Here is a 15,205-nt window from a genome sequence, read left to right as displayed (position 1 = left end):
ATCCACCCACCTCCGCTCAGCCTCTCAAAATTGGTCCATATCTAACGTGACAGATTGGTGAGAGAAAACGATGAGAAAATATTCACGTAGACTCAAATTGGGAACGGAAATGTAAACAGCGCACGGCTCTTTAAACACTACAAAAGTTGCAGCGTGCGTTTCCATTGGGAATAATGGACTGATTCTTGTGACGGCCGTTTGTCAGTTCTGCCTGTATGTAGTCGTGAAGCGAATCACCACAAAGTTGCTAAGTGTATTGTCACATGACTGTGACTTGCGACTTCCCGCCAGCTTCCCCATTGATTTGACTTTTGGGGAGCTGCTGCAAAAGGTTGTACATGTCGATTGTGTGACAGAAAGTCACTGCGATCGTTTGTAAATGTACTGCACATTGGTTGCCAAGTGGCAGAATCACAATTGTGTGACTGCAGGGATGTTGCAACAGCTGCAACTTTGAGGACTGGCAGTAAGTCTCCTTGTTCAGGGCATGGTAACTTCGGGCACCGAACAAACCATCAGTAAATGAGGACTACCTGTAGGTATTACTGTTTAAATAGATAGTGATGGTCATCTGAAATTCTGAAATATCCAAGTAAAAAAGACGATCTGTTATTCTCATTTGTGAAAACACATTCACTCTAACCTGTCTTTCCTGTCAAGTGCAGAAAATCAGGAGTCCAGGCACAGAATATAGGTTTATTGTATGCTAAAGCTCTCTGAACTACTAACAGTCAATGCAAATAGGTGGTAGATAAGAGAATTTAAGGTGGGTTGGACTTATATCTCTTTTGAGCACGAAGGGACTTGGAACTGATGACACATTTGACCTCTTCCTTGGACTCTGTCTGGTGATCTCCTACATTTTCCTTTTAAGTATTTTCTTAGTTTTTAGTTTTTAGTTGAGGTTCCTTCCACCAACAAATTATGTTCCCATGATCAAAAGTCTCTAACAATTATTCACTGGAGTTTGTTAACTGGCACTGGAAGTCCTTAAGATGTGGCCCTAACTAACAATATATGTATATTGTAGCTGCCCCCTTCTGCCCAACTGATTAGTCCTCAGGCCGCCTGTGTGAAGGGGAACATACTATTGTTTGAAAGAAATCAAACAGTAACCTTGAGCAAACTCACTGGAGATTGAGAAAATGGGTTTACAACAGAGGTGGTATTCAGCCAGTTCTGACAGGTTCTGGAGAACCGGTAGCGGAAATTTTGAGTAGTTTGAAGAACCTGCAAATAGGCTGGCCCGCCCCCGCTGCCACCCAGCCAGTCTTCTTTTGTTGCTCTGAACAGGAGGACTAAGCTGGAAAGCAAGTTAGTGGGGTGGGGAGGGAATGGGGTTTTGCAGTATCCTTCCCCTGCCACGCCCACCAAGCCACGTCCACAGAACCGGTAGTAAAAAATGTTTGAATCCCATCACCGGTTTACACCTACACTTTGGTACCCTCAGATGACAATGGAGGGAAAATATCTGACGGAGATTCTCAGTCATCCAGGTCATGATTGTCCCAAAGGTGCTTTTTCAAAAGGCAACCAGACTTTCTGGTTTTTTTCTTTGAAGACATTTCGCTTCTCATCCAAGAAGCTTCTTCAGCTTTGGCTGGATGCTAGAGAGTTCCCATTCCCCACCATCCAGCCGGGGCTGAAGAAGCTTCTTGGATGAGGAGCGAAACATCTTCAAAGCAAAACCAGGAAGTCCATTTGTCTCTTGAAAAAGCACTTTGGGGGACAATGGAGGGAAAACTAGGATATGTTTTAATGCTCTTTACACCTACCATGCTAGGTTTTGGTTCTCAGGCTGTGCCCCCACTTGGAAAGGCCCAGAGTACATAAAACCATCCACAGGGTCAAAGTTTGTAGAGATTCTCAGTCACCCAGATCAGAGTTGTCCCAAAGGTGTTTTTTTTTTCCCCCAGCCTTTCCATTCCCCACCATCCTGTCAGAGCTGAGGAAGCTTCTTGGATGAGAAGGAAACGTCTTCGAAAGAAAAAAAGAAAGTCCAGTTGCCTTCCCCCCCCAAAAAAAAACACCTTTGGGACAACCACAGGGGCAAATGCAGTACTAATGACTGCATAGAATTCCAATCTGTTACTATTGAAGTATTTGAATTTGATCAGACTTGCACATTTTCTGTTTCCTGCTTCTTGGTATGTCAGAGTGAACTCATTGGACATGTGGGAAAGAAGCCGTTATTCTGCCTTTTCTTTGTCCCTGCAATGTGCTGTAGGTGATTTCTGATCTAAGTTCTGTATTTGCTACAAATGGCACCTTTATAAAAAAAAAAGAATAATTGTACTTGGAAAGAGGATGGCCATGCTAAAATCAGCAGTTCCAATGTCAGCTATTCCGAAAATATGATGGGTTGACTGGTATAGCCATAACTAACAGCAGGTTTATGTTCACGCTGCTCCTTAAACTTTAGCTGAGATGTAAAATGTGTTGTTGTTGTTGTTGTTTTGGCATGGCAGTATACATTTGTGTTGATCTTGGTTCTTGATATGTATTCAGTACTACAGCTAGATAATTTGTTAACAAGGCCTTTTTAACACTTTGGACAGATGCACATACTGTTTTCAATCTTCACGGTTAATTATTTGATTTTGTATTAGTTGCTAGAACACCCTGACTTCTAATCACTGCTCATTGTTGGGAGTCCATTATATTCTAACTGTTTGAGTGCTCCCGTTGACCTTGAACTGACATTATAAGCTGTGTCTAATCTTTTCAGTCTATATTTCTAATGCTTCTTTTCTTTCTCCCCCCCCCCCGCACCACCACCCTTCCTTCTTTGTCTGATCTCTGATTAGCATCAAAATGGGGCTGCCTCTGAGTCCAGCAGCGGACTCCGCCCGCTCTGCACGACACGCTCTCTCCCTCATTGCCACGGCGAGGCCACCCGCTTTCATCACCACTATTGCCAAGGAGGTAAGCAGGAGACCTTTGCCCGTGTCGCTTCCCCTCAGGAGGAACAATGCCTTCATTGTTTAGCAACAAGAAACATTTGAGCATCTACTGGCTTTTTCCCCTTCCTTTCAAAATGGTTCGATTTCATGTATATCTGAATTTGCATCTAGGCGTGCAAGAGGTGGTAGATTTCAACGTCTCTCCAGTTGCAATGCCTCTTTGCAAAACATATGGGTTTTTCTGAAATAGAAAAGAGGAGAAAAAGAATGCTTCTCTTAGGCTTTATATCCCCAAAACAAATGGATGGCCATATTTATTAGTCTCTGGAACTCTAGATTGCCGACTCTAGATGAAAATGGGATACTGTTTTTACATAACATTTCTTTTGTCACTTTATAGTAAAACTGATATAAATACTACATATAGTAAAACAATAGTAAAACTGTAGGGATGTGATGGCTTGGTGGCTAAGACGCTGGGCTTGTCGATCAGAAAGGTCGGCAGTTCGAATCTGTAGCGCTGCATAACGGAGTGAGCTCCTATTACTTGTCCCAGTTTCTGCCAACCTAGCAGTTGGAAAGCATGTAAAAATGCAAGTAGAAAAAAATATTTTGTGGGAAGGTAACAGCGTTCCGTGCGCCTTCGGCACAATGGGCACAATGAGAACATATTTGCTGAATATAACTCCACATTGGCGGCAGGAAGGGCAGTAAACACTCCGCTCCATTCAGTTGCCCAGACTATGGGGTCATTAAAAGTAGATTATAAATGTAAGTAATTTACCCCATGTTAGTACAAATATAAACAGGTATCTATTAGAAGACTTGAAGAGGACTGTCAACAAACACAATGTATTTCCTAATCTATAGTGATAGTATAATTTTGACTTAATTAATTGCAGTGTTCCTAGATTGAGCTCATTTGCCCAATTAGATTATGCAGAATATAGATGGCTAACCTTGTAAAAATCCTTTAAGGGTGAGTTGTATGAGATGGAATGTCAGAACCTGGGACCAGAGTGAAAATAAGAATCAGGCTAGAATCATTTTGTAGCAACAAGAAAACTAAACCCTTAGATTCTGTTGACCCTTATCTAACTCTTAGCGGGTCCTGACCATTAGTTGAGAAGTTTCCTGTCAATAGACAGTTTAGCAATAAATCAATTTAATTGCCCTTCACGTGTAGACCTGATTTTCTGAACCTGGCATTTGTATTGCAAATTAGAGCTTCGAAATCCACAAGTTATGATGAATTAATTCCCAGTACTTCTGAGCATATATGTTCTAATTAAACATGTGGAACAATAATCTCAACTACACTAAATGAATATGTATTTGGACTCATTTGCAACAATAACTTATTAAGGTATAGTTGAAGCACTGAATATTCCATAACGTTGACAAACTGGGCCATGTATACATTAGCAAAAGCAGAGTAATAAACAAAACCCTAATGTTTTCTTCTACTTATGATTGTGAACCCAGGAAATTTTAATAGAAAATATCTTCATATTTTAAATATTCTAAATATTCTTTATTATTCAATACTACCTGTTAACCTGGTGCTACTGGATATTTATTTATCCCAACCCTTCTTCCATGAATGTCACCACAATTTCTAATTTTGGATTTCCCCCCTTGCTCCTTGTGGAGTACTGTGAAGCTGTTTCCATGGCAACTCCACAGCGCTGTACAGTAAAATCCATTTTAAGGCAGTATGGTAGAAACCATTTGAAGGCACAACAGGTTGTATCTTAAAATAGAACACACACCCCTAGGGGTGTTAGGAGTGTCTTACGCCCACAGTGTTTGTTTGCAGAGTTTAAGTAATCTGTGTACCAAGTTTGGTTGAAATTGCTTGAGGCGTTCCAGAGTTATGCTGGAACATACACACGCACAGCCATTTTTTTATATATAGAAGATTTTCAATATTTATGCCACTCATCTCCTGTATAAGGAGATGCTGGGCAGCTTACAAATTAACTCTTAAATACCTCTGTTTTTGTAGGTACACAGGCACACTGCTCTTCAAGCTAATACACAGTCTCAACAAAATATTCATACCACCACCTTGGCTCGAGCAAAGGGAGAAATTCTGAGGGTTATTGAAATCCTTATTGAAAAAATGCCAACAGATGTTGTGGATCTTCTTGTAGAGGTATGTCAATATTTTATTATGCTTACATGCTAATAACAGTTGGTATTTATGTTTGAGTTTATCCTGTATTGAAGAAGATAAGAGCCTTTGCATTGGTCTACCTGTTGGTACAACAGATCATTGTCATTGCAAAATCATTTCAAAGGCATTAAATGATTTAAGTGCTTACGAAAGGTCAGCACGTCTTACCAGACTAATATTGTTTTTTAAAACATTTGATTGAATGACTTTCTTAATAGATTGTTGAAATGTTGCAGATAGACTCTACTTTGATTTCACTAGAGCATTTGGCAACGTGCCACACAACATTTAGCAAATTAATTGAGGGTCAAACGAGATTTCAATATGGGTGGGTGTAAAACTATTTTCAAAGCTGGTATTCCCACAACGTTCTTAACTGGGTCATGGAAAGGAAATTACTGTGTCCTGTAAACATTCTAGCCCAAGTAACAGATTTAGTCAAACAATTGTGTAGGGGAGAGGGTTAACTCATCATTTCTCTGAGTAGAGATTTGAAATATCAGAAAAATTGTGCAAAATCCTGGAATTCTTGGCTGATGGTGCAAAAGGGATTGGGTAGCTACCATTCAATGATATTTATGAGTTATAGTGGAAAACTAAAAGCAATAGAGTGAAATTTGACAGCGACAATGCCCATCATCTAGGAAAAAGAAGTCAGATACATATTAATAGGGAAGGAGATACCTGACTTGATAACAGTATGTAAGAAAAGAATGAGGAGGTGATAAGCCACCTGGGAAAGCCAAGGAAAATCATCAAAGCCATTAAAAAGTGAAAGTTAGAATATTTCAGACATGTGACGTAACACCTGGAAAAATATGGCATACTTCACTTAATCCTGCAGGGAAAGATTGAAGGCAAACTAGGTTCAGGCAGAAGAAGAACATCATAGCTTCAAAATCTAAGGGACTGGTTTGGACAAAACTCAGCAGCACTTTTTCTTGCGGCTGTTGATAAAAATAGGATTGCCAACCTAATCGCCAACAGCCGATGAGTGACATGGAGGAAGAAGAAGAGGAAAAAGAAGCAAAAGAAGAAGTAGAGGAGGAGGAAGAAGAAGAAGAGGAAGAAGAAGAGGAGGAGGAGGAGGAAGAAGAAGAAGAGGAAGAAGAAGAGGAGGAGGAGGAGGAGGAGGAGGAGGAGGAGGAGGAGGAGGAGGAAATAGAAGGAGGAGGAGGAGAATATACAGTATTTGATCACAAGCTGAATATGAGTCAGCAGTGAGACATGGTCACTCACAAGGCACAGTAGAAATAGTTTTCAAATCATAGAAATAGTTTCCTTGTATTCTATATTAGATGGACCACACTTGCTGCATATATTCTGGACATCATATTTTGAGAAAGATTCAGGCAAACTAGAACAAACTCGTAAAAGGAAATGGATGAAATGGCTCCTGGAAACTAAGTCTTCTGACTTGAGGGACCAGGGTAGGTTTAGTTTCAAAAAAGTCAACTGACTGGGCATAGGCTATCTCTCTTCAAGAACATGAAGGCTTGTGAAGTTAGAATCTGAAGGAAGTTAGATTCAGGCTGAATGATAGGAAAACCTTTCTAAAAGGAAGACTAGATCTAACAATGGATCAATTACCAGAAAGGTTATCCCTTTCACTAAAGCTTTCCAAAGAGTGGATGGTCATGGACAGCCATCTGTTGGGGATCTTTTCATTTGGAATCTTGTACTAGACAGTGAATCAGATACTATACAAGGGTCTCCAACCTTGGCAACTTTAAGCCTGGAGGACTTCCAACTCAGAATTTCTGGGAGTTGAAGTCCTCCTGGCTTAAAGTTGCCAACGTTGGAGACCCCTGGTCTAAATGACACATTCCCAGTTACACTTTTAAGTGCTACATGAAGCAATCTGCATGGTTAATTTAAAGTATTGCTTTGCATGAAAGAACACCAATCTATCCAGGTTTCTCTACAACTGAAAATTACATTGGTAGCTCAGAGAGCTGTTAATAATCAGCACAGACAATATTTCTGCTAGATGCAGATTTAGCATAAGGCAGTGTACTAATCACAAATATCTTTCCCTATGTATGCCATGTTTAATCCATGGAGGCTATTGCTATCTCAGTTTAACACATTTGCATTCTTTTTACATGTAATAGCCAAAATCCCCAAATCCAGACTGTTGCATGTTTTAAGTCTTGTGATGCAAAGGCTGCTTGAAAGTTCTTTGATGTGTGAATATTGCTGCATGTGATTGGAATAACGCATGGGATATAGTCTGTTAAGCCTCTTCACTTTGTCTTCCACTGGAAAGTACTTTCCATTGGGATTCCGAATGCTGCCTTCTTTAGCAATCTGAAATAACTGAAATCTGAGCAGCTTACAAAAGATACTTGAATTATAATGTTACTCCTGTTGTTAGCAGTATTCCTGCTATATATGCTAATGATAGATGAAGTTTTCTTTCCTACATTTTATTATGGCTCCTCAAAGTACGGTTGCAAAATGCTGTTGCAAGGATTTAATTATTTGTCAACAATAATTTGTTGTTATCCATAGGTAATGGACATCATCATGTATTGTCTTGAAGGCTCATTAGTCAAGAAGAAGGGACTGCAGGAGTGCTTTCCAGCTATCTGCAGGTAGGATCATAATAGGATCCTGCGAGTATCAAAATTAGCAGTGAACAGTTGTTACAACAGAGAAGCTTACCATATTGATGATATATCCACACAGATTGAGAGTAACGTCCCAGTTTCCCTTCCATCTGTAACAGGGGCGGGTTCTGGCAGCCACTACAGCCAGTTCACCCATGGGCATGCTGTCGCGCATGTGCAGTATAATAAAAATTGTTCTATGCATGCGCAGAACCCAAAAACAAGATGGCGGCTCCATAGGTGCCACCCGGAGAACCAGTTCAGGGGCGTGGTATGCCTGGATCACTGCCAGTTCCAGCAACCCAGGCCATCAAACGCCTACCATTTCGTCTGAACCGGTCTGAACTGGTAGGAACCCACCACTAATCTGTAAGGGAATATTTTGTAGGCTTTTTCATCCTTCTCCCTCCCTCCCAGCAAAGTGCCAGGCAGTTCTGTCAGTTGGCCAAGGAGGAAGAGGTATTGGCTCATTGGGGCTCTCCTGAGAGTCATAAAGAGATGGGAGACAATGTGAACTGACGTGTAGAAAGAAGAATGAGCCAACAGGTCACAGGTTGGCTGGTACAAGATAAAAATTCTACAAAACTGCCAAAGAAAAAGGAGGAGGAAAGAGATTAAGTGAACAATATACAAACAAATGCATAAGGGATTTACAAACGGAATGGAGGGTTTCATTTTCCAATATATCATTAGTTAATTAAAAGTAACTGAATATATTATGTGATTTCAAAGACTGGGAAAAAAATCAGTATTAAACTCCAAGCATTAAAGTATGAATATCACTAACCATGATCAAATTGGTATAAATCACTGACTGTGATTGGAAAAATCTATCCATATGACTAAAAGTCCATTCTGATTTGAAAATCCTATAAAATTGAAGCACAGACTCTAAAACAGAAAGAAACCAAATTTGACCTGTGTGTGTGGTACAAATCCGTATGTTCCTTTGTAGTCTAGGAATGGTTTCCAAACTCAAATTCTGTATCAGGTTTACTTTTAAGATACGAAATTATTCCAGATACCACCATATACCCCCACAACTTGGTAAGCCTTCCTTCCAGTGCGGAGATCAAACAACTTTTCTAGTAAAAGAGTATATGTCTTCCTTGCAGTAGTTAGGATGCAGAAAGCTTATTCAGTATACTTTAAGGGTTTTATTTGTTTTATTTTTTGTGCCTTTGTATCATTATTGACTCCTGGCTACTGCTTAGGCTAGTTACTGCAGTTTTCTTGGCAACATTTCCATCACTTGTTTGCCTTTGCCTTCCTTCTAGGGCTGAGAGAAAGCAGCTGGCACAGAGTTATCCAGTTGGCTTTATGCCTAAGGCAGGACAGAACATACAGTCTCCCTATTTAAATTTAATACAAATATTTCACGTTGAAATGATAGTTCAACTTTTAACATTTGGTTTGTTCTGTTAGGAATCATTTTCCAAAATTTTGCTTTCCAACATTGCCAACAAATAATCAAAGAATGTGGGACTCAGAACTTCAAGCTGCCATACTTCTTCATCTTATCTCCCTTCCAAGATCCCACATTTGTGCAAAGGTTACGCATCCCTGGTCAAGCAGTACATTTCAATGAATCACTGAATCAACAGAAGCTGACATAACCCCTGTGTGCAGTTAAATTAAACAGAATAATGTTCTGTGAATATAGCAATAGCACTTAGACTTATATACCGCTTCACAGTGCTTTACAGCCCTCTCCAGGCAGTTTACAGAATCAGCATATTGCCCCCAACAATCTGGGTCCACATTTTACCCACCTCGGAGTAGCCTGCAGTACTGCACTCTAACCACTGCGCCACCACAGCTCTATGCGAATATGAATGCATACTTAACATTTTCTATTTAGCTGTTCACAGATTCAAAATAAGTAAACAGATAATAAGGCTGCTACACAAGTTATGTAAAAACAAATAGTTATGTTATATGTTATACAAATCTCATAGTCACCATAGCAGCCTATAGATTATGAGAACATATTTGCAGTCGGCCAGTTTAGAAACCTTTCTATGCCTTTTGGCTTTCTTGAGCCATTTTGCATGGATCATAGTTTGCGTATCGGTGAGGCCTTATCTTCTGCTGCTTAATATTGCACTCAATTGTGGGCGCTCATTAAAATGCCAGACGGAAATCCTACAAGCTGAAACACTGAAATAATAGCAGCAATAATTGGGTTAGGCATAGGGTAATGTAGTTGTTGACATTTTGAAAATGTTAAAAGATAGTGGAGGCTTCTAGGAATTATATGAGCCTTAATTCAGCAGGATCATTTAGCAAAATCAAGACCCAAGAAAACATAAGACGGACAGTCTTACCACAGACCCAGGAAACAGAATCAGAACCAACTTAAAGTAGAGCAAAAACCTAGAGAGGGACCAAACCACCACCATCCTTTTAGCAGACAAAGGCTGAACCACCGTTAGCATGAACAGAACAAAATTCATACAAAAGCCAAAAAAAATTACATCCCAAAAAACACCACCCAATACTAAAAATATTCAAATCAATATTCAAATGCACTGCACCATCTCAGAACATCAGCAAAAAGGAAACAGACTGCCTATATAATATGTTCCCCCAAAAAATGAACATCCACCCTTGGATTTGGATTTACTTTATTTGTATGCCGCCCTTTTCCCTGAGGGGACTCAAGGCGGCTCACAATTCAGGGGGAGGGAAGGACAAAACAAGTTACATACATGAAGACAATACATCGTTAAAAAGTGCAACAGTCATACTATTCGGGTGGGGTTGAAGTCTTTAGCCCCAGGCCTGTCGGGACAGCCAGGTTTTAAGGGCTACGTGGAAGGTCTGGAGGGTGGTGAGGGTACGAATCTCCACGGGGAGTTCGTTCCAGAGGGTCGGAGCAGCCACCGAGAAGGCTCTCCTCCGGGTAGTTGCCAGTCGACATTGACCGGCTGATGGAATTCGGAGGAGGCCTAATCTATGGGATCTTATTGGCCTAGTGGAGGTAATTGGCAGCAGGTGGTTTCTCAAGTACCCAGATCCAATACCATGAAGGGCTTTGTAGGTGACAACTAGCACCTTGAAGCGCACCCGGAGATCAACAGGCAGCCAGTGCAGCTTGCGGAGGATAGGTGTTACGTGGGTGAAACGAGGTGCACCCACGATCGCTTGCGCGGCTGCATTCTGGACCAGCTGAAGTTGCCGAATACTCTTCAAGGGCAGCCCCATGTAGAGCACATTGCAGTATTCCAGCCTAGAGGTCACAAGGGCACGAGTGACTGTTGTGAGAGCCTCCCGGTTCAGGTAGGGACGCAACTGGTGCACCAGGCGAACCTGGGCAACCCAACTTTTTCAAAATGTGTCTGACCACTAAACCCACTAAAGTACAACCACCACAAACTATGAAAAATATATCACTAACTTACACCAGAAACATCTCAGAAACAACAGACATTTGCAACTACTTGGCATCACTGCAGCACACAAGCCAACTAAAGCCCTCCAAAACATCTTAAGTAAATTAAAAGACCATCAGCCCAAGAAGTAAAAACAGGAGTAATCCACACCCGTGTTTCTCAACCTTGATGACTTTAAGTCCTATGGAAGTCCACAGGACTTAAAGTCGCCAAGGTTGAGAAACACTGATCTACACATAAATTCTAAGAACTATGACAGCCATTATGTACAACAGACAGCCGAAGACTAGCAGAACACATGCATGGAGACCAACTTGCAGTCAGAAGACATGATGAAAACTCCTTAATGTTACAACACATGGACAGACTCAACCATAGTTTCAATAAGGAAACTGTGAGTATCCTAAACCAAGCTAAATCCAAAAACACCAGGGAATTCTTGGAAGCTTGGCATTCAGACAAATCGGCCATTAACAGACACATAGAGGTAGATCACATTTACACATCAGTCTAAAGAGACAGTAAAAACACTAGGAAGGAAACAAAAAAAAATACATCCTCTCCAAAAGCCTACACCCAAATAAGCAGAGATTAACATGAGATGGTCAAGCAGAAAACAATATCCTAAACAAGGATCTACATAGGAGAAAAACACAGTCCCACCAATATTGGCAGTACACTGAAAACAATCCTGGAGAGAGAGAAGAAATTCTCATGGTTCAGAAGACAAATTGCAAAAATTGAGAATGTGTAAAGAAAGAATTCAGAAAAGGATATAAACAAGAATGCTGGTCTGAATTTCTTTATTTGTAAATAAAGATGTCTAGACATCCTTATTGGTGCGCCACTAAATTTAGAATGGAAAATTGGTGTTATATTGAGGATAAGTATATTATTCAGTCCTAAGTAATTGCTAATAGTCTTTTATCCCCTTTTTAAAATTTTGTGAGTGGCACATGATGAGGATGTCATTTATGTTTCTTTTTAAAAAAATGATTTTACAACCTCTCGATTCAGAATTTCAGAAATTTGGATACAGCAGAATGAAGCAGAAGTTTTAATTATTAAGCCCACCACTTTAGTGCCGAAGAGTATTTTATGATTATGCTACAAAATGAGCTGAATCAAACTCAGTATATTTTAGGAGCAGTCTTAATATGTTATGGAGTTTTCCATAATATCCATATTTCATTTTCTTTTTGAAAATCTTATATTATGAATGCATCGTAATTTCAAAATAGTTTGTAGATCCTTTGAGGGCACAAATTGGATCGTTTGTAATATCACAAATGCATCAAGGTATTTCTAAGGCAGTTTTTAACACCATCTATTACTTAGACTGATAACTGCTTTGTGATAATATTATAGATAGTGAGGTTAACTTGATCAAGAGTATTATTTTGTAGCCCATGGGCTAATTTCATGTAGTCTTGCCATGCAAGGACAACTTGACATTTGAGAAATATTGTAAGAGCATCTAGACCTGTTCTAAACATCCATTTATTAGAGAGGGGGGAAATAAAAAGATATTAAAGAAGAAACAAGGATTTTCATTTTTGGATCTGGCCATATCCTGCTTGCTTCAGTTCAGAGGTGGGTTTCTGCCAGTTCATCCCGAATTGTGCGAACTGGTAGTGAAGGGGGCAGGAGGCTCCACCCATCCGCCCAGATGCTTCTGTGCATGCGCAGAAGCGTTGCACGAGCACACACGCATGAGCGAACTGGTAGTGAAGTAAATTGAAACCCACCACTGCTTCAGTTGTACTCCTACAATAGAATCCTCAACAGATTAACCCTGAAAAAAAAAAAGTTCACATTGGGTTGTGAGGGGGCTTGGATATTTCAGCACCAAAATCTGAGTAAAAATGTTATTTATTTATTTGTTTGTTTATTATTTATGCATGTGTATGGACATACATACAAATAACTGAAGGCAGTGAGAATATCCAACACACATTCCTCTTCCTGTTTTTCCACAACAGCAGCAACCATGTGAGGTGAGCTGGGCAGAAAGAGAGACTGGTCCCAAGGTCATCCAGCTGGCTTTCATGGCAAAAGCAGGACTAGAACTCATGGTCTGCCATTTTCCAGCCTCTTGCCTAGACTAAACTTTGTCAAAATCAATCCGAAATAAATTCAAATGATCTTTATCATGCGCTCATAATGTATAAAAGAGGTTGATTGATAACTGATACTTTTAGCATTCTTCAGATCTTAGAGAATGTTTTTAAGGGGTGTTATTCATTCATTAGAGTTAATGAGACTGAACATTTCTCTTTTTTTTTTTTTTTTGCGAGAAGGATAAGAACCCAATAAATGGGAGTAGTTTTTCCTGAATAAGTGATATCCATCCAACTGTAACTCTAGCAGATGGTTAAACCAGATATATTCAGGTACTACCCTGATTCCCTGAAATAGCAATTAGCAATTAGACTTATATACCACTTCATAGGGCTTTCAGCTCTCTCTAAGTGGTTTACAACATCAGCATATTGCCCCCAACAATCCGGGTCCTCATTTTACCCACCTCGGAAGGATGGAAGGCTGAGTCAACCCTGAGCCGGTGAGATTTGAACAGCAGAACTGCAGTCAGCTGAAGTAGCCTGCAGTGCTGCATTTAACCACTGCGCCACCTCGGAAAATAAGACCTCTCCCGGTAATAAGCCCAATTGGGCTTTAGAGCACATGTGCTAAAGCCCTCTCCAAAAATAGGACCTCCCCAAAAATATTGCAACACAGCAGCAGCCATGAGGGGACCACGTTTGCTGCCTCCTGCACGTCAAAAATAATAAAACCTCCCCAAAAATAAAGACAAGCACTTATTTTGGGGGTCAAAAGAAAATAAGACCCTATCTTATTTTCGGGGAAACATGGTATATTGAAGATCTAGTACTATCCAATAGAGGAAAAATATTACCCCATCTTTATTGCTTCTCTGTATGGCTTCATCTAGCCCATTTGCTGCACAATACTTCTCCTATGTCCATGTTCCAAGATTTCCATTTGGCCCAATATCGTAATCCTTAATGGTTGACCTATTTGAAATCCCTCTCAGTTTTCAAATTAAAGAAGATCCTTTTCTTCTCTACAAGGGAAGGTCAAAAGCTTTCAATTGCCTCTTAAATTGTATTACATGACAGTTTTCCTCCTGTAACTATATTAACAATAAAAATGTTTGTGCAGAAATTCACAGAAAATGTACCATATTTAATGTCATTAATTTGAAAGCTGTCTCCGTGTAACGGTACTGATACGTTGATTAATGCACAATGTCAGCTTCACTGTAGCAGTAATTTTATTTAATGTAATTACTGGTTGGTTAGTTAGATTTATATCACCCTTTCCTCAACGACCTCAAGGAGGCACACGTATCATTTCTTTTCCTCTTCTCTGCCACAGTACAGAGGATCGGCTGACAGAAGTTGCCAGGCCCAGAATCACCCTCTGGACTTCCCTGACTAAAAAGACAGATTAGAATCTAAGTCAGTGGCGGGTTACGGCTGGTACCCCCCCCCCCCCAGGTACGGTGCCTGGTGGGAGCAGCAGGTACTGTTCCAGTACGGTGCTGCAGAGAACCCGCCCACCCACTCTCCTTACCAGTATTTGACCCTACCAGACCATTTGCGCATGTGCACGCAGCGTACGGTGCCTGAGCAATGCTTCACCGAGCAGCTGGAGCATCACAGGGTGGTGGTGCGCATGCATGCACAGCGTACGCGCACGTGGTGGGCGCCCAGCCCCGTCGCAGCGTACCAGTTGCGACGGGATCTGGAACCCACCTCTGATCTAAGTCCCAACAATCCTGATCCAAAATACAGGTAGTCCTCAACTTGCAACAGTTTGTTTAGTGACCTTTCGACGTTACATCCCTGAAAAGTGTGACTTTCTGACCATTTTTCACATTTACAACTCTTACAGCATCTCTTGGTCACGGAATCAAAATTCAGATGCTTGACTTGTATTTATGACGGTTGCAGGATCATGTGATCCCCTTTGGCGACCTTCTGACAAGCCAAGTCAATGGAGAAATCAGATTGGCTTAACAACCGTGTTACTAATTTAACAAGTGTGGTGACTCACTTAACACCCGTGGCAAGAAAGGTCATAAAATGGGTC

General features: G+C 40.6%; 1 protein-coding gene across 1 annotated transcript in view; it reads left to right on the top strand.

Annotated features, from left to right (window-relative positions):
• Positions 1–15,205, top strand: part of WDR7 (WD repeat domain 7) — a 248,113-nt gene that overhangs the window by 183,751 nt on the left and 49,157 nt on the right. Inside the window, 3 exon segments of the mRNA XM_032213469.1 lie at positions 2,808–2,925; positions 4,912–5,061; positions 7,597–7,679. Of these exon segments, the coding sequence (XP_032069360.1) occupies positions 2,808–2,925; positions 4,912–5,061; positions 7,597–7,679 (351 nt within the window).

Source organism: Thamnophis elegans, chromosome 3 (genome assembly GCF_009769535.1).
Source record: "Thamnophis elegans isolate rThaEle1 chromosome 3, rThaEle1.pri, whole genome shotgun sequence".
NCBI lineage: Eukaryota > Metazoa > Chordata > Lepidosauria > Squamata > Colubridae > Thamnophis > Thamnophis elegans.
This window is presented reverse-complemented; position numbering and strand designations above follow the sequence as displayed.